The sequence below is a fragment of the Microtus oregoni genome, unplaced genomic scaffold (genome assembly GCF_018167655.1).
Source record: "Microtus oregoni isolate MIOR12 unplaced genomic scaffold, Mior012 000010F_ref0000083, whole genome shotgun sequence".
Classification (NCBI taxonomy): domain Eukaryota; kingdom Metazoa; phylum Chordata; class Mammalia; order Rodentia; family Cricetidae; genus Microtus; species Microtus oregoni.
The window spans coordinates 16,762,013-16,781,672 of NW_024543069.1; the positions used below are offsets into that span (position 1 = coordinate 16,762,013).

The 19,660-nt window shown below is 36.9% G+C and overlaps 1 protein-coding gene across 1 annotated transcript in view; it reads left to right on the top strand.

Annotated features, from left to right (window-relative positions):
* The window catches only part of Gpr149 (G protein-coupled receptor 149), a 50,833-nt gene that overhangs the window by 1,452 nt on the left and 29,721 nt on the right, over positions 1 to 19,660 (top strand). The window contains exons 2-3 of the mRNA XM_041659287.1: positions 412 to 604; positions 6,723 to 7,174. Coding sequence (XP_041515221.1) covers positions 412 to 604; positions 6,723 to 7,174 — 645 coding nt within the window. The remainder of the gene's footprint in view (positions 1 to 411; positions 605 to 6,722; positions 7,175 to 19,660) is intronic.

Genomic DNA, 19,660 nt, shown 5'->3' on the forward strand with positions numbered 1-19,660 from the left:
AGTGGCGCTTGCTGTGACCAGCGCACCAGGGTTGATACGTGGAAACAAGAAGTGGCAAGTGCTTTGGAGTCTCCAGTACAGGTCCCACCGGTTCCTGGCCCTTCTCTGCGTAGCATCTCTAAGTTATAGATTGCGTGCCTTCTGGGGTAGAGATCTCAAAGGGCAGCAGGTGCAGACAGAACATTCAGAAAGGAAACCACTACAACCTGTCTGCTCCGGTTCACCGAGATGTGTCCCATGCATTCCCGAGATCCTGCCACCGAAGCCCCGGGGGATGGAGCCAAGAAGAAGAGCTCCTATTGATCAGGGAAGGGGGCTTGGATAGAGGACTTCAACTGAGTGAGGGCTGCGAGAAAGACTTGGAAAGTGGAAAAGGGGAATGAGTGGCTTAAGAAGTTCTTTGCCTTTCAGATCCACATGGTGGTAAAACACGTGGTGGGATTTCAGAGCCTTCCGGTCGATACCCTCAGTTTCCTCCTAACCCTGCTGGCCAGCGTTGTAACCCCAGTGTTTATCTTGTCCAAACGCTGGACCCACTTACCTTGTGGCTGTATCATCAACTGCCAGCCAGACGCCTACTCCGTTGAGTTCGATGGGAAAAAGTGTAAGTCCTCCCCAGTGGCCGAGGGGGATTAAATGTACATGCATACACTCAAACGCAGAAAAAGACCCACTGAGAAAGTTACAGGGGGCGGGATGTGAGAATCCTAGGACAGATACACATGGTAAAGCGTGAGAGGAAATGATAAAATTTCAGCTTAGTGTTGGAAGAGGTTTCAAACAACCCTGCGAAATATTGATTCATTCGTGACTTTTACAGATGGGGGGGGGGCATTCAACTCAGCCCTTTGATATCAACACAGTTCTTTATGTTACCTCCTTCCTCACCTTTAGCCCTGACTAGAAAATCAGTCTCTCTTCCCAAACCTGTATATGAGGAGCAGCATTGCTGAGCAGCCTGAGTTTGAAAAGAGATGAACTCCCCAAAAGAACATAAAACTCCCTCCCTGAGCTATTTCTATTCAGTAGAACAGTAAGGAAGGTGTTTTCATTATTTTGATGCCTATTTCCCCTTAAGATATTGGAAAATTTCTGTAGTATGTAACCACCTTGCCTGAAAACAGTCCCCCAGTAGATGTTCACATTGTTCCCCAACTGCTAGAAACACATTACGCCCCTAACATCTACCGATAAGCAACCCCCCCCCCCCCGCAAGCTTAAAAGGGGGTGAGGGTTTCTGGTTGTCCTTGGTTTTGTACCTAAGAGACTACCCATGCTATTTACTCTAAGAAGTTGTTTATGTTGCTAGAAGGGGGGAGAGAGGGCAGTTTTTGCTGTATTCAGACAGGAGCAGATAAAGTCTGGTCACATAGATTCCCATAAGTATAGAGATTAGATAGAGCCTGATCACATCTATTAAAAGAAACAGTATGATTCTTACTCTTCTCAATGAAAAGATGACAGGGGAGGAAAACAAGGCCCAGAATCAGCTGTATATTCTGAGCTACTAAAACTGAAAGGACATGTTTTGTCATTCTAGACGAAAGATAGGCACTAGACTGAATGAACAGGATGATTCGTTAGTGTATGATCAATAGCTTCTGCTAATTGACCCTTACGCTGAATAAGCAAGTATATTTTCTTTAACAGAGAAGAAAAGTTAAATAAAAACAGTTCATTCCAGATCATTTTAGGGTTATAAAATTTAGAGAATATTAAACAGTATTTTTCTGTAATCAATTGAACAAGATTATTTTTACAAATATTAATTACTGTCCATTTTCATGTGCTATTATATTTAAATTGTTGACTATCCAGATATTTTCCAATTGATGGATATATTTCTATTGTCAGAAATATCATTGTTTTATTGGTAATAGATGGTAAATTTATTTGTCTTTAAAATAAGTATAACATAATAATGATGTGTTTTTAGAGATTAATTGCTAAAGCAATAACCACAGAGACAACTGATAGTAAATTATGTGCACAATTTACAGATTTTTTTGGTGGTTACAACAATTTATTTTCAGAAGCAGTTCAGGCAAACAAAGAGAGCAGTCATGTAAGTTATTTGCCTCGCTTTAGCTTACGTGTTTAAAGAGCTTGATATAAGCAGCAATTGATCCAACAGGTGTTAACAGTAACACCAGGAGAGCACAAACACAAATATTCCTTAATTTAGGGAGACTAAGATAACATTAGGAAAGTTCCAGTCTATAAAGAAAACTCTTCACCTACAACAAAAAAGTCCCACAGTCAATTTGGCCATCATCCTAGTCTTTCTTCCCCCTTAAAGACTTGGGCCCACCAGTCGGTTTTGCCATAATGATCTGATCCACTCTTAGTACAATGACCACAGTATTAGTGGCCAATTTAATAGCCAGTATTTTGTCAAGTAAGTATCTAAAATATTGACTTCTAACATATCCTTTACAGCCGGAACTTCAGCCTCAATATTCAATCCTACATTTTTGTTTCCTTCTTGGTGCACTGCATAAAGTTTAGGGATAACTTCATTGGCCTCCACACCAGAATTTTCTGCCAGTGCCCACGGAATAGCTTCAAATGCTTCAGCAAACTTCTTAGTAGCATACTGCTCAAGTTCAGGAAATGTCTCTCCATATGATGTGATTTGTCTGGCCACTTCAATTTCTGTTGCTACACCTCCAGGTTCAAATGCTGTACTATGGAATAGGAAGAAATTACTTAAAAGCCAGTTCTAACAGTTGGCAGATGCTATTTATTATTATATTAGGGCAGCGATTCTGTCTTAGCAAATTTAAGATTGTGAGGGAGGTAAGCTTGTGCCAGTGGAAATGAATGAAGTCTTGGTGAAGTTGGTTAGACAAACATATTTAAAAACTGGGAAGCACCCATATCAGAACTAACTAATGCCAAAGCAATGTTACCAGCCTCTCGTTCAAATAACCAAGAAACCATATGTCTCAGTTTCACTAAATAGAGACAAAAAGACAAACAACCAGAAAATAATTAGCAGGAATAAGTATCCTGTTTTGTTTTGGATAGGAGTTTCTATATTTTCTCAAAACAAAAATTTTATATAAATCTTAACATAGCAATTTTATGTAGTATTGATATGGTTTTCAGATTCATACTTTTTGATTGACAGGTTGTTTTCTTGTTATAACAAACAGGTATTCTCTATGAGAGTCACATTTTTAGCTAATTTCTTTACAAAATCAGAGTGCCTCATGATATATGTAAAATCGTTTATTTTATAAGATAATATTTTAAATTTTGAACTTGTCCATACTGTGTTTCATGGTCTAAGCTGATGGGGACGTCTGACCAGGTGTCTTCCTCATAAGCTAATGTAATTATTATAAAATTTTAGTTGGTAAGAGATGGCTGATATATGCTTGATGCAGGCTTTAAAAACACTGAAGCTGTTCTTTTTCAGATTTCTCAAAGTATCAGACTATTCTTCTGGTCTTTAGACTTTTTGCAAACTATTAATCAATTAAAGCTTCTCTATTCATAACCTTTAAAATATTTTTAGATTGTATATTTGTATTTGTGTGTGTGTGTGTGTGTGTGTGTGTGTACATGCCACGGTGCACATTTGAAGGTCAGAGGACAACTTCGTGCATTTTGTTCTTTCCTTCCTTCTTTACATGGGTTCCAGGAATTGGAGTGGCGTTACCCACTGAGCCCTCTCATTGGTTGTTTATTTTGAAACCTTTACAAGCAACTCAGGTTCATGTTCTATATTCATAAAAAAAATATATGTAGACAGAGGCCAGAAATTCTAAAACTTTCAAATGAATAAAGTTTTGAAGAAATTATTCTTGGATTGTAGTAGGAGACTACTCGTTCGTCTCCCAACTCTCAGACCTGAATAATCACACAGAAACTATATTAATTGAAATACTGTTTGGCCTATTAGCTCAGACTTCTTTCTTACTAACTCTTACATCTTAAATCAGCACATTTCTACTAATCTGTATATTGCCATGAGGTTGTAGCTTACTAGGTAAGGTTCTGTTCTGTCGTCTTTCTCCTTTGACATGGCATCTCCTTGACTTTTTCAGTCTGGCTATATTTTGTCCTATTATAGGCTAAAGCAGCTTTTTTATTAACCAATGGTAATAAAACAAATTCATAGCATACAGAGGGGAATCCCACATCATCAGATCATACCCCATTCAGCTAGTAGCATTTAGTCGGGTCATTCTGAACCAAGCATTCCTATCATCTCTGGCATGCTATCCACACTCACTCATAGTTACCTACCAAGGAAATGGTTATGATATTTGTAGCTACATTGTGCTACATGCTGAGTAAGGGACAGACATACCCAATAGTGACCTCTGAGCTAGGTTTGGATCAAAGATGTGGTTTTTAAAATATAATGTTTTATTAATTCTTTGAGAATTTCATACAATGTATTTTGGTCATATTTCTCTACTCATCCCCCATCTCCTTCTAGATCCACCCCTACTTTCACAACCTCTCTCACCTTTTTTTTAAAAAATAACCCATGAGTCCAAGTTGTGCTACCCATATACTCGTATCATCTCCACCGGATCATGGTTGATCTACCAGAGACCATATTATGTAGATAGACCATAAGACAACATGGTTGATCTACCACCTCATAATTACTATGGCAATCTTAATTTCTTTCTTCAATATGTATTTATCATTATTGTGTGTGATATCTAATGCATATATGATTATATGTGTAAGAGAATAACTTTTGGGAGATAGCTCTCTCTACTGTGTGAGTGAGGCCTGGACTCAAGTCATTAGACTTGAATTTCAAACATCTCTATCTAGTGAGTGAGCCTTTTCACTGGTCCCCGATTTTTCTTTTTACCTCAAACTTCCTTGTATGCTCCTGACCTGGAAGCAGATGCTCCAGTAGCACATTCTGATCATGTTTTTAAAATGTTACACATTTTTTACTCACTGTATCTCAGTTACAATATACAACTAACACTATACAGTCAGGTATTAATAATAAAATTGGTGTTTTATGGGCACCCTTATTTTCTGAGTAGTTTTAGACTACAAATTTTTCACTTTATATCTCTTTGAAGAAGGGGAACCGATCACTAATTATGTCATCCTGTAGTTCCTCAGCTCTCAGTCTGGAAGTACCTTAAAAGTAACAACTTAACTTTACTGGACTATATTACTGGAAAAATAAAGTAGAACTATAAATGTCACAGTATACAGGATACAATCATCTGCTTCTACTTTTCAATTTTTTGATACAAATTTTTCTTATTTATGTTCTGGCTCACACAAAAATGAAGGATATTGATTAATTCTATTTTCCAGGAAGCAGAACTGAGCTGTAAATCTTTGGCTCTCAGAACATTTCAGTAATAGAATGAGCAAGTGAATGCACTGGAGTGTGTTACAAAGTGAATCAAATTTTATGTGTTATCCCCATAAAAACTTTATAGCTTTTCATAATTTTTCTACCAAAGATAGCTAAATGCCTAACTGTAAAGCATTGAGATATCAGAGCAGAAAGTTCTCTTGAAAGAAACCATGTCTTAAAAGATAAAAAAAAAAATGAAGCATCAAACTGCATTTGACTATCACTTTGATATAAGTTGATTCTTAATATATGAAAGTTATCTATTGTTGACTGACACTTATACACAAAAATTGCATCACTTTCTGGTGCACTGTCTTCCAAGTCTTTGAGCCATACCCATAATTAGTAGTGTGATATTTGGAATACTTGCTCTTCTGACTGTTTAATAAAATTTATGTATCCTTGCTAAATTTACCTTGTAATTACTCGGATTTGAGAGTACTCTAAAACTGCATCCATCCACAAAATTACACATGCATTCATTAAAAAAAACAAATGTATTCTCAGTTTATTTGTATGAGAAATGTAAAATGTTGCCAAATATGTCTCACACCTGTGGCCCAAAAATTGAGAGAGAAAGGCCAAGAGTTCAAAACCAGCCTGTGCTACTTGGAAAATTCAACACCACCCTTATCTCCATAGTGACAGTCAGAAAGAGAAGATTTATTTATTTATTTATTTAAAGTTTAAAAGCTACATGGCAAACTATGTTCTCATTTTAATGTGCATATTTGCAGAAATAAATGTCAGAAGTATATAGATAAAACAGCTGCAGTGATTATATCTTCATAATAGATCATAATATGAAGGTTATTTTATAATCAATTTCTAGGGCAGTAGACAATATAGTACTTTTAAAGTAAAAAATAAAAACTATAAAATTGGTGAGCTGAGGGGCTGGAGAGATAACTCAGCAGTTAAGATCACTGACTATTCTTCCACAGGACCTGGATTCAATTTCCAGCACTCTCATGACAGTTTCACAGGATCTGACAACTTCACACCCACGCACATAAAACAAATGTAAACAAATTATTAAAAATGATGAACTGGAAAACTAAAACTAAATATATTTGAGAATTTTCTAGTTCACAGTTAAGTTTTGGTCATATGAGATCACCTTAAAGGCACAGTCTTTAAGATTGGCTGCTTTTCAGACTGCTCTTTTTGTAAGAGAAATTAGGCTCAGAGTAATAAGATGATTGAGTTTTGTAAGACATATTGCTTTGCATGCAGTACAATCACTAACTGAAGATATTTTATTCCAAGTAATCAGGTAAAAAAGTGCCTGTTCAGACTCATTATTTACATCCAATGATGTTTATATCTACCATATTAACTGTGGAATTTTGTTATTTTCATTCAGCCAAGAGGAAAGGTTTTGAATTCAATCTATCGTTCCAACAAAGTTATGGAATTTACAAAATATCACACGCAGATTACTATGAGGATGATGAAAATTCCATATCCTATCACAACCTGAAGAACTGTGAGTGCGAAGCTACAAAGGAGCCTGGGGGAGACAACCGCAATGTCTTCAACGCCATTACAGTAGAAATCAGCACCACGCCACCGGTGGACAGCACCACACTGTTGGGCGTCAACAAGTGCACCAATACTTCAGACATCCCAGAGGCCAAAGCCGGCTTGAACGGGGAAAAGAGTGCTTTGTCTGTTCAAACAGAAAGTGATATTAACTATGAAGAAACCACCATTTTTGAAGGTCCAGAAAGACGATTGTCTCATGAGGAGAATCAGAAACCTGATCTTTCAGACTGGGAGTGGTGCAGGAGTAAGTCAGAACGAACCCCTCGCCAGGTAAGTTCTTCCTAGGAAATTAAAAGTAAACCTAACCAAGAGTCATGTGAAAAGATGATGAGTTTATTCCTTCATTTAATCAAACCCAAGGGTGATTTCACTTGTCTCAATTGGTTTCCACAGCATCTCATTTTTATTACAAGGCCTTTGAAATATTCCATTTATTTATGTATCTTGGTTTTGCATTTCATATGTGTGTGTGTGTGTGAGTAGACATACATGAGATCTTTAAGAAGTATAAGACATTTTATTTTAACCTCAAGTAATCTGTTAAAATTCACACTCTACTCCAGAGCTCTGGCTCCTGGGTCCATTGGTTAAATAAGTTAACATGTTTGTTTTAATTTTTTACACACACACACACACACACGTGATTTATTTCAGGATGCATTCTTGTGAGCCATGTCAGGCCTTTTCAAATGTCCCATTTCTTTAAGTATAAAAATATTGTTTGGTGATCATTTAAAAGCAAAAAGAAATTATATGTGGATATCCTTCTACTTTTTCCTGATTCCAGTCTTCTGAGTGATGAGTCTCTATATGAACAATACGAGCTTGTTGTTTCTAAACCCTCACATTTGATAAAGTCACCCTGGCTTGGAGGCTATACGGTTACTGGGGAGAAGGAGGCCTTTTCTGCTTATGTGCTGGAAATCTGATCCCTGGTCTCAATCTCTGAAAACAAAAGCTAAACTCCAGAAATATTTTGCTAGGATTAATGTATTCATTGATTAAATGTATCATCATATAACAAAGTAAGAATGTGCATTTCTATGTATGAATAATATATTTTCCTATTATCATCCTCACATCACTATTTCAAAAGTAGTAGATTATCAAAACAAGAATATAAAACATTGGGGAAACATGCACGTTGTTTTAGTACTTAGGAATCTCGGAAAAAAATCAAATATTTGTCACAAATTTAATACTGCAGACAAAAGAAGAGACCAGAGAACAAAATACTCCACATTTTTAGAACAATAGGAGTCACCAGCTAACGGAGGACATCTCACTCTTTCCATCATTGGTTTGCTTCTGGATCATATGAACCTTTGGTTTTCTTGAACTGGAAAATCAGTAATTCTCATGATTGTGTGTGTGTGTGTGTGTGTGTGTGTGTGCACGTGTGTGTGCATGTGTGTGTGCGTGTGTGTGTGTCCAGAACCCACCCTACCTCATGTGCTCTTCTGTTACACTATCTTTCAGCTTGACCCTTAAAGATTGTGTCTCTGTGCTATTTAGTTTTTATTGTCAAAGAAGCACAACTCATCCGGAAAGAAGTAACCTAAACTGAAGGATCTCCTCGGTTATTCTGGCTTGTGGCTGTGTCTGTAGGATTATTTTCTTGATTAATAAGTGATGTAGGAAAGTCCACCGTGGGCAGCACCATCCATAGGCAGATGATCCCATCTATGTAAGAAAGTTAGTTAAACATGTAATTTTTGCTTTAACACCTGCTTGAGAGCCTACCCTGATAAATGTTACTTGGAAGTATAAGCCAAATAAACCCTTTCCTTCCTAGGTTTTGGTCATGGTGGTTACCACAAGAAAAAAAAAACATGCTAGAACAGTCTGTCATGGATCTTACTTATACTTTTTGTTGTCTAACTTTATCACAAATGTATATTTCCAATACAATATGGTATTTATGTTTTGTAAATTTAAGTTTCTTAAGACAATATAATATTGTACATAGTTTTATATATTGTATATAAGAGTTTGTTTTCAGCAAACATTAAATTATTTATTTTTTTCTAAGTTGCATATTGTCAAAATTGTCACAGGTCACCACCAGAGATGTGGTTATCTGGTAGAAGACTAATCCTGTCATGAATCTGGTGGTTTGACATCTGAACACTAGTTGCCACCTGCTTCTTATGGCCTGTGACACAAAATATTAAGAATTATCTCAAATTTACAGTTGATGGCCATCATTTACAATGTTTGGTAGTAGGAATTTCAAGGGTCTAACTACACCTAGAAAAAAATGAAAGACCTAACCTGTTTGCACATGTTTTCCTGTTCACAGTCCTCTTTAAATAAAAGGTAAAATAACACACTAACATAAAAAAACTTTGATCAATCTAAGTAGCTTTCAATTATAAAGATTTGCTGATTGCGTAATATTGTTTTGACATCTCTAATAACCAAGTACTTTAGGACACTCATATAAAATGATGACAGTGAGAAAGATGATTGGTAGTAAAGCAAGCTGGTGGTACAAGACTCAAAACAGGTAAAAACCTATAAGAAACCAGTTGACATCAAGTATCATATTATCATGAACTTTAATATACCAAGAAATACCCATGCAGTAGATTGATGTTTGGTATGACCTTATACTCACAAAATTATTTATGATTTTCAAGATTAGCATTCGGTAAAATTATAAAATATTCATTTTTTAATTTTGTAAGCATTTTAAATTTTTTATTCTAAATATCAACAAAATACAAGTGGAGCTGGAAGGCTTATGAGAACTTTTCCTAAGACCAGAAAACAAGTTTTACATTTTACATCTTTTTAATAATATCCCATGTATGTAAAGGGTGACATTTCCATTTTTAACCTTTTCTTCCAAGTAGCTTCTTCCCTCTGAAAACAATAACTTAATAGCTTATACAGTAATATATTTAGCTTTAGAAGATTCTGCAGTTGCTATATGAGAACCTTACCTAATGAGACATTTAGACTTGGTTTCTCAGTTGACATCTAATGGCACTATATTGAATACTGTCTGTTTGTTCTTGAGATTTTAAGAGCCATAGATTTGATTTAAAGTATATTCCATAATCTCCAGGTTTCCCTTTTGATTTGTTTAATTTTTTTGTTGGCATTTAAGTAGTGTTAAGTTTAAAATAATTTAATAGAATTTAAAAATTTTAAGTTTTTTTAGAACTTCAAAGTATAATAGTTAGGATAGATTTAATAGATTTAAATACAATTTAATGTAAACCACAAATTGAGGACAGTTGTAAGATTAAAATTAGTGTTAAAATTGAGTAGAAAATGCTTCTTTTTGGATGCCTATGTAATTCCTATGTGGTTCACTGTTCACGTGTGTGGAAGGGGTAGCAGACTTGTGGATCATTCAGTTAGAAAGTTTAAATGTGATGATCATGGCATGACTTTGTTTCTGAAAAAAAAATGATAGCTTGTCCAAACCTAAAATTCCACCATTTATGAATCATGAAAATTGAGCATGAAATTATTTAGCAACTTGTGTGTCATCTCCCTAAATACTAAGCTCATAAAATTACCCATGATTCCACTTTTCCTTTGCTCTGATTTTTTTTAAGAGTTCTATACTCATTTGTTCTTAAGAATCAGGAACAGCTGGGCCGCCCAAGCCTTTAATCCCAGCAGTCGGGGGTCTCTGTGAGTTCAAGGTCATCCTGGTCTACAGGAGCTAGCTCCAGGACAGGCTCCAAAGCTACAGAGAAACCCTGTCTTGAAAAACCTAAATAAATAAATAAATGAATAAATAAATCAGGAAGAAAGAAAGAAAGAAAGAAAGAAAGGAAAAGAAAAGAAAAGAAAAAAAATATATAGACAAGAAGATTGTCACAAGTTTGTGGCCAGACTGTTCTACCTAGTTTCCGGACCTGCCAGAACCGCATAGCGGCCTCGTATAAAAAATAAAAAGGTAAATTAAATGAATACAATAGTATTTGAGAAATAAGAATATGTAAATACCACTGTTTGAACTCTAATTACTAAATAATGGACCTAAGCATATATATCAGAACAACATTAATTCTTCCTTTTAATGAATGACAATAATGCTACAGGAAAATATTCTGGAACACATATTTTTCTTACTCCTAAAAAATACAACTGTTCACATTTTAAAATAAACTATTAAAAGGCTAGATGTCAGTGTTTACAGTAACACTGTCAGTTTAATAACTCCAGAGGCTAAAACTAATCAAAGAATAACTATCGACTTCTCTAAAATTACCAGAGTCAAAGAAAAATCCACTTATACCTCTATCTGGAGCCTCTACTGAGTTACCCCAGCACAGATGACTTCTGGGAGTTTATATACTTTGTTTTAACTACTTATTTTCATTTGAAGTGGTTAGTTCATCACTCAGAGATCAGAGACCTGAAATCTATTACACTAATAAAGACAACCTTTACTGCTTTATTGTCATAAAAGTAATGTGGAATTACTACATTTGGCTTAAAAAATAAGGCAAGCAAAGAAAATACACTCACTCCAATCATCCAGACTTAAGAAGATTTTATTTTGTCCTGTAAACAGTGGGTTCTTTTCCTAGAACACAATTTTGCTTTTGCTAACATGCCACATGGGCTGTTTTGGAATCTGCATTGCCCCATTCACCAGAATTATTTTCACCTCCAGTTTCTGGCTATAATGAATAAAACTGCAATGAACATTGTTGACCCAGTTTTGTTGGGATAGAGTGGCGCTTCTTTTTGGCATATGCCCAGGAATGATATAGCTGAATCATGAGGTAGATTGATTCCCAATTTCCTGAGGAAACCCATATTGATTTTTATATCAGCTATACAAGCTTGCACTCCTACTAGCAATGGAGGAGTGTTCTCCTTGCTCCACATCCTTTCCAGCATGAGTTGTCACTTGTATTTTTGATCTTATTCCCTGATAAGTGTAAGACAGATTCACAAAATGTTTTGATTTGTATTTACTTGATGGGTCAGGATGCTTAAGATTTTTTTTTTAAAGTTTCTTGACTGTTTGAGATTCCTCTGTTGAAAATTCTCTGTTTAGTAATGTACCCCATTTTTAAAAATTGGATTGTTTAGTTTATTGACATTTAGTTTCTTGCATTCTTTTTATATTTTGGATATTACCCTTCTGTCAGATGTGGAGTTGGTGAAAATATTTTTCCATTCTGTATAATGCCCTCCTCTTTTTTGTCCTCTTGAGAGTGTATGCATGCAGATATCAGGGGACTTCCTTTATTGCTCTTTGTATTATTGCCTTAAGACAGTATCTCTGAACTAGAAGATCACATTTTAGCTAGGCCAGTGAACTCTTAAAATCCATCTATGTCTGCTCCCTGTGTGGGACTACAGCAGGCACAGCCTGGGTTTTTGTGTGAATGCTGTGGATTCAAACTCAGGTCCTCCTGATTACAAAGAAAGATCCCTTACCCACTGAATCATCATTCTGTGTGGCTTTTCAATCTGTTTGTTATCATGCAGACCTACAGAGTGTCCAAATATACAGTATAATGAGAATGTGGAAAAGTAAAGACTCATATAATACTACTGGTAGGGCTGGATAGACAGCTCAATGGTTAGGAGCACTTGCTATTCTTCAGACGATCAGAGTTCAGTTCTCAGCATCCACATCAAGCAACCCACAACTGCCTGTACTTTCAGCTCCTGGAGATCTAATGCCCTCTTCTGGTCTCCAAGGGCACCTGCACTCACATGTGCACATACCCACACAAATAAATGCATGCATACATGTAATTTCAAGTCACAAAAGTGAACCTTAAAGAAATGAATTCCGGCTGAGAGAAATTCTTGAACTCCTTTGAAAGAGAGGGTGGTGATATCTCCAAAAACTAGATAGAGAGTCCCATACTTCACCAACTGCTCTTTCCTATAGAGCTTAGAATTGTACTGTTTCTTAAAGCTACTAATCAAATGTCTTCTTTCAAATATGAAATGATTGATTTTTAAATTTTATATCTGTTTCATCAGTTATACTAGCTGCAGCTCAGTGATCTATGGCTGGTGGCTACAATATTGAAAAACTCAACAGCAGGGCTTTTCTATTGCTGTATTTCTCTTAGACAGTGTTGCCCTAGGATGAGTGTGTGCTTCTGGATGCTTTGTTTCAACAACACAAGCCCCTGAAACACACACCGAATGAATAAACTGAAGTTTCAAGTGTGAGTACTGCATGTAGAAGTATTATTTCCCATGAATCCAGAGGGCTTGTCCTTTCAGCCTTGGGCTTGTTTTGCTCTCCTTAGGAATATCCAGAATCTTCAAAATGCATTCCCATGGCATTTGGTTTTATAAAATTAATTGAAGGGGTGTCTGTATTCTTTTTTTCCTAAAGAATACAACTCATGCAAGCTTCAGGCTCTTCAAACGGCTTCTAGTCCTGATTTAAAAAGAAAGCTAAAGGAAAGCTAAGCAAATGAAATGAGTTTTGCCAGTATGAATTTATAAAACACCACACAGCCAACGCCAACTCTGTAATATTTGGTGGCGCTTGAAAACATAATAAATTAAATGGTTCGAGGATACATGGGAAAGTGATAAAAGTATGCTGGAGAGCTGGAGGTGATTATCGAAGAACTCTGTGAACTGTTTGCTTGCAGGAATGGTCTGTGACCTAGAAAGCACACCTGTGATCCCCAGAGATGTTGACAATATCCCCCTCTCCTCTGAAGGAATGGCTATGCTCTCACAGACTGCATGTTCATGCTGAAGTTTTCCCTGCTTGTGTGTTCAAGTTCACAGTCTTTTAAAGATTTTAGTACATGTGTGCATCTCTCTCTCTCTCTCTCTCTCTCTCTCTCTCTCTCTCTCTCTCGTGGGTGTACATATGTGTCTGCATGTGTGTGCATGCATGCGTGCCTGTGTGTGCCTATGATGGTCAGAGAAGATGTTAGATGCCCCGAAGCTGAAGTCATTGTGAGTTCAGTCACTTGGGTTCTGGGAACTAAAGTTGGGACCTCCAAAAGAACAGCAAGAGATCTTAATGTCTGAGTCACTTCTGAAGCTCCTGATTTCAAATTATAGAAATAAGCTTAAAATAGATAAAATCTGCCAAGCTGATTTTAAGGATCATCCCCAGCCTTGCGCCTCTCACCAACTTGTCTTTTGTCTTTGGCCTGTTAGACCACTCTGTCACTCCTACTTGCTGTTAAAAGGCGACAGTTACCCAGCCGCTCACAGTACCATTTCACAGGCAGGTTAAACACTGCCCCTCTCTTCAGCACTGGATAGATGTACTCACAGTCATCCACAGCCTTTCTATCTGAAATCCAGAAACAAGACATTTCTGATTGATCCTCGAAGAAACTCAATTATAACACTTCTCTGAATGTATATTAACTCTAAATTCGTTTCTTCGGAAGGCACAGCACACTAATTCCTGGTGTGTCTATTTATCAGCCCAAATTCTCAAGCTGTTTTAGGCTCCTGTTGCTTAGCCAGAGAATTATTTATTTGATACATATGCTGACTCTTGTTTAAACCCATTTGTATCTTCTCCCTGTTAAATGCCAGCTTGGTGCTATCTGCTAACTTGTACTGCTTCTGACTGCCTTTTCTACTGGGGAGAACACTCTGAGATGATGATGCTATGGGCAGGTTCCTGTACCATCATCACCAGGTTCCTGTACCATCATCATCAGGTTCCTGTACCATCATCATCAGGTTCCTGTACCACCCTTCCTACATTTGTGTCGCCCATAGATCTAAGAACCTCTCTTTTACGTTTTGCATAACCTTGCTCACTAAACATTGAAGCAGGAAAAAAAAGTTGATTTTATAGAAGTAAAGAGTAGAATATCAACAAATCAGTAAGAATATAAAGACAAGTCAAAGAAACCAAATGGTTTAAGGATAGGAAGGGAGGTGGGGAGAGGAAAGAGGAGATCAAATAACAGGAAGTTACAGTGAGATGGTAAGAATGAGATCCAGTGTTCTCCAGTACAGTAGAATTGACTGTAGTTCCAAACAGCTTATTAAACAATATGTAAAAACTAACTGGAAAGTGCTGGAAACTTCCCAGCACAAAACAGCAACCAACATTTAAGTCGACAAACAATCTAAATATCTTTTAATGCGATCATTAAAATGACCACCCTATATCTCATCATAGGAACAACTAGAAAGTAAAGTGGAAGAGATGTGACCAATGAGAGAAGTTTTATACACACTTATAGATAAGACTTATCATAATTTTTACTTCATTAAAAAGCATGACAACCAAATGAAGTTAGAGTTAATATGCATTCAGAGAAGTGTTAAAATTGAGTTTTTTGTTTGGTTGGTTTTTTTTTTTTTTTTTTTTTTTGGTTTTTCGAGACAAGGTTGCTCTGTAGCTTTGGAGCCTGTCCTAGAACTAGCTCTTTTAGACCAGGCTGGCCTTGAACTCACAGAGACCCACCTGCCGCTGCCTCCTGAGTGCTGGGATTAAAGGCATGCGCCACCACCACCTGGCTATAATTGAGTTTCTTCAAGGATCAAAGATGGTCAAAAATGCCTTGTTTTTGGATTTCAGATAGTTAAAAAAGCCGTGGGAGGCATCTACACCATAAAAGGAGAGAACTGATGTTCACAAATTTTCCTGTGAAACCCAAATCTTCATGGCATGAGCTCTCTGTCTCTCTTAATAAAAATAAATGTAAAAAGCAAATGCCAATGTTATTATTATAATCCCCTTAGTTTCCCTTGTATTTAATTAGCTTTCCTCCTCAGTTTTGACAATGATTCCATTAGTAACATATTAATATAAATGTAAGAGTGAGTTTATTTGTTGCCATTAATTTGCTTGTTTATTCAGCAAGCATTTTTCACAGAGCAGCTGCAGCTGTCTATATGAAGTTGCAAGCCCCATGCCTTCCAGTTACCTACAGCACATGATGAGTGTGGGCAGCTGACTAGCATACAAATGACTGCATCTCAGGCAGAAAAACGAGTGTGAAGAATGAAGATAAGGCTCTGTAACTCTATGAGGTGGGGAAATGGAACCAACATCCTTGAGAAGGTGTAGAGCTGTCTTGAGCTCACACTGTCCCCCCATCCCAAAGCTCTATACCCTGGTCTCTCAAATTCTTTTTCATCTGTGGAGCTTGGAACCATTCCAAAATTTGTGACCATTTCTTGTCTCATTTGTAATGTTCACTTATTCCAATGCAAAACATTTCTACATTTTGAATATGCAATCTCTCTCCTACTTCCCTTAAGGCTATGGGCAAATCTGTTTAGAGATGTCAGGGTCTCGCACAGTAGCATGGCTCTCCTTTATGACTTCTTGTGCTAATTTGGACCCTTTATTTTCATGAATATTTTCTCGACATTTAAAAAATTTCCTCAAGAATAAAGAAGCAACCAGAAGCTGAAAATAAAGTCTTTTTCCATACCATTCTTGACTCAATGAGACTACTGTCAATAGTGAACCTGTTCCCTTCTGTGATCTTCTGATGTGAACATATGATCCAAAGACCTTTTTTTATTGCTTTGGTAGCTTTGCAAGCTGTGCTTCCTCTCTCTCAGTTTCCCTAAGAGCAATCTTATTGTCTTCAGGGGTGATTAGCATAGGCCCTCTGTCAGGGTCCAGCTTTGATGGGGTTTGCACGTTTCCAGGGTAGGGGCAAGAGGATTAGAATTATTAAGCAAAAGGAACAGAGATATGACAGAAATAAAAGATAGAAATACAGAACACCAGGAGGGAAATTTAGGGAATATTGAAATCGCCCACGTTTATTTTCCACATACCCTATTCCAAAAGGGGAGGGGGAGGCAACAAACTTTACTAACATGATATAAGGAATAAACAGAGCATCCTTAGTCAAACATTCTGTTGTTTGGACAGGACGTGTAATGACCTCACCTTAGACCAAGTATCCTGCAGGCAGTCACTCCCAGGAACCTCCTGTTAATCTCCTTGAAGGAGCAGGAATAGATTTGAATTCTCTGACCTTTGGTCAAGGTGGAGCAGAGCCGCCTCTACACTCTAAGTACTAACCACACCCTAGGTCAGCATCTCTTATTTGTACCCTCACCTGCTGTCAACAACTTTGAGAGAGCAAGAATAAACTCAAACTCTCTGACCTTTAGTCAAGGTGGAACGGACTCACATCTGTGGCCCTCCTTAAGCCTTCTAGATTGACCCACCTGAAATTTAAGACACATCTTTCTTCACTATGCAACTGGATCACTGTGATTATACTGGAATCACAATCTTCAACACCAAGGAAGGGATCTATTCTCTCTTTCCCCAAATTTGCCTTTTGAAAGTTTAGAGATAGCTTGCTTCCTGCGGCCAACATCATAATAATACAGATATTGTGTAGCCTAGGAATACCTACTCATTTTCCTCTCATGTGTCCAACCGTTTCAACGTTGTCAGCCTCCTTCTCCTTCTCACTGGACAGTTAATAAACTGCTCTTTTTGTCTACTCCACTCTGATAGATAAAACTGCAAGGAAAGTGAAAATATGTCAGGCGATCTGCTTGTATCTGAACATGCCTTCGAGCAGGAGCATTTGGAAGTGCTGCCTTGCCTCTGGGCAAACAGATTCTTCCGTATTCAGAACCAGAGCTTTGTTCAAGAGTCATCCTTCCTACACTGAAAACTTGACCTACAGATCTACACTTCATTGAATGGCAGTTTATGCTAAGCCAGAAAACTATCTTAAACACCCAGAAAAGCAATGTCACCATTTATGATAAGATCCACGAGTTTTATGCAGTTTTATAAAAGACAGAATTTTAGAGAATACTAGCTATTCTTGGACATTTTATCACTTGGGAAAAGATGACATTTGAGCCAGTTCTTTCCTGCCACAGATCATACAACTTTGTAGTAAAATCTAAATGGAGACAAAGTTATCATGATCCTATGAAACAGAGTATCTACAATTTTAATGTTTCCAACATATGCTTTGCCAGTGTTCATTCATTTGGGAATAACCATTAAATAAATTAGATTGATTTATCATGGCAGCTTAGCTGTTTATCACTGTGACAAAATTTCTAAGAAAAATTGATTTAAAGAAGGAAAGGTGGTTTTATTTTGGGTCATACCTTTGGAAGATTTAATCCACTAGCACCATTGCTGTGGGCTTGAGGTGGTGAGACAGCCGTCATGGTGGCAGGGGATGGTGAGCAAGTTTATTAACTTTATGGCAATCTGGAAACAGAGTGACAGAAAAAAGAAAGAAAAGCAAGAGCCTTTCTCTAACCAACTCTAACTCTAATTTCTACTAACACCTAGTAGAATGCCATTAAATTGTGAAGCTCTTTAATAATAACTAATTAATAATAAACTATCATTGATTATGTCAAGGCCCTCATGATCTGTTACTATTTAATGATTGAATTCACAAAAAAAAAAAAAAACACAAGCCAGGGACCAAATCTACAACACATGAGACTTCTAGGGATTTCTTTGTATCCAAACCATAACGAATGTATCTTCCAAATCAATAGTTACTCTGTATTTTCATTTTAGTAGTGACCAGTATAATGGAATATTTTAGATAGAACACTGGCTTTAGAAACAAGCAAATCTGAGTTCTGTCTGGGCTCCTCTTCTCTGTATTCCTGAATTTTTATTGGATATATATATATATATATATATATATATATGTGTGTGTGTGTGTGTGTGTGTGTGTGTGTGTGTGTATAAATCATCTTATATATGCATATATAAAATGATTTGGTTATATAAGCCAACAGAGGTCAAATAATGCAATATAAGATGGATAACAAACACACTATTGTAGTGCCATTTCATTTGTATTTTAATAAATAAAGCTTGCCTGAGCATCAGAAAAGTAAAACAGCCACACTGGCCAGCCATACAGACCAGGCAGCAATGACACACGTGTTTAATCCCAGTAGCCACACTAGCTTGCCATAGAAACCAGGTGGTACTGCTGCACGCCCTTAATCCCAGAACTAGAGAGGATGATAAAGTGGGAGAGACAGCTCTCAGTCTCAGTCTCAAAATGAAAGTTTTGCAAAAGAGATACCAAATTGAATTACCTTATGGCAGTTTGTACTAAAGGCTCACTGGTGTCCACTGGAGAACACGTTCATTAAAGTGTCCCTGTGAGCCTCAGTGAAGTCTTTTGAAAAGGATACTTAAAGCCCACCCCCAAGATGTGTCAAACCAAACATGGTGTGTAAAAAAAAAAAAACATCATCTAAGGAAGCAACAGCTTTTCTAACATTTGTTAAACTCATGGGACTGGTATGAAGATTGGTTACTGAGATATAATTTCTTTTAAATATATACAACTATCAATACATAAATTATACATATAGGAGAATCAGAGGGAAAACCTTAAGTATAGGTGTGAGTTCTGTTGACTGAATGAATGACAGTCAAAGCAACTGCATTTTATGCTCAAATACAGAGGTGAATTAGATATTAACAACTGAGTTGTTTCCCTGCTGTTTGCTTAAAAAAAAAATAAACTCAGGGTGTCAAATACAGTATCAATGATTTCTCAATAATAATACTTCAATAATAACCCACATCATTCCTTCAAATGCTTCTAGCAGACTTAGCACATAAGTGGACATTAGTCTATGCCCCAGAGTTGCCAGTAACCTAGGAAGCACTCTGAACTCTAAGTGGGCTTTGATTCAACATGGGGATGACAATCCCAGAAGAAATTTAGTTTCATGAAAAAACCCAAGATGATCAAAAATGAGGATCCTAGTCTAATCTAAGGATGAAGCTGCTATTTATTTCACCAAACATTGATGGACAATTTTTAAATGTTT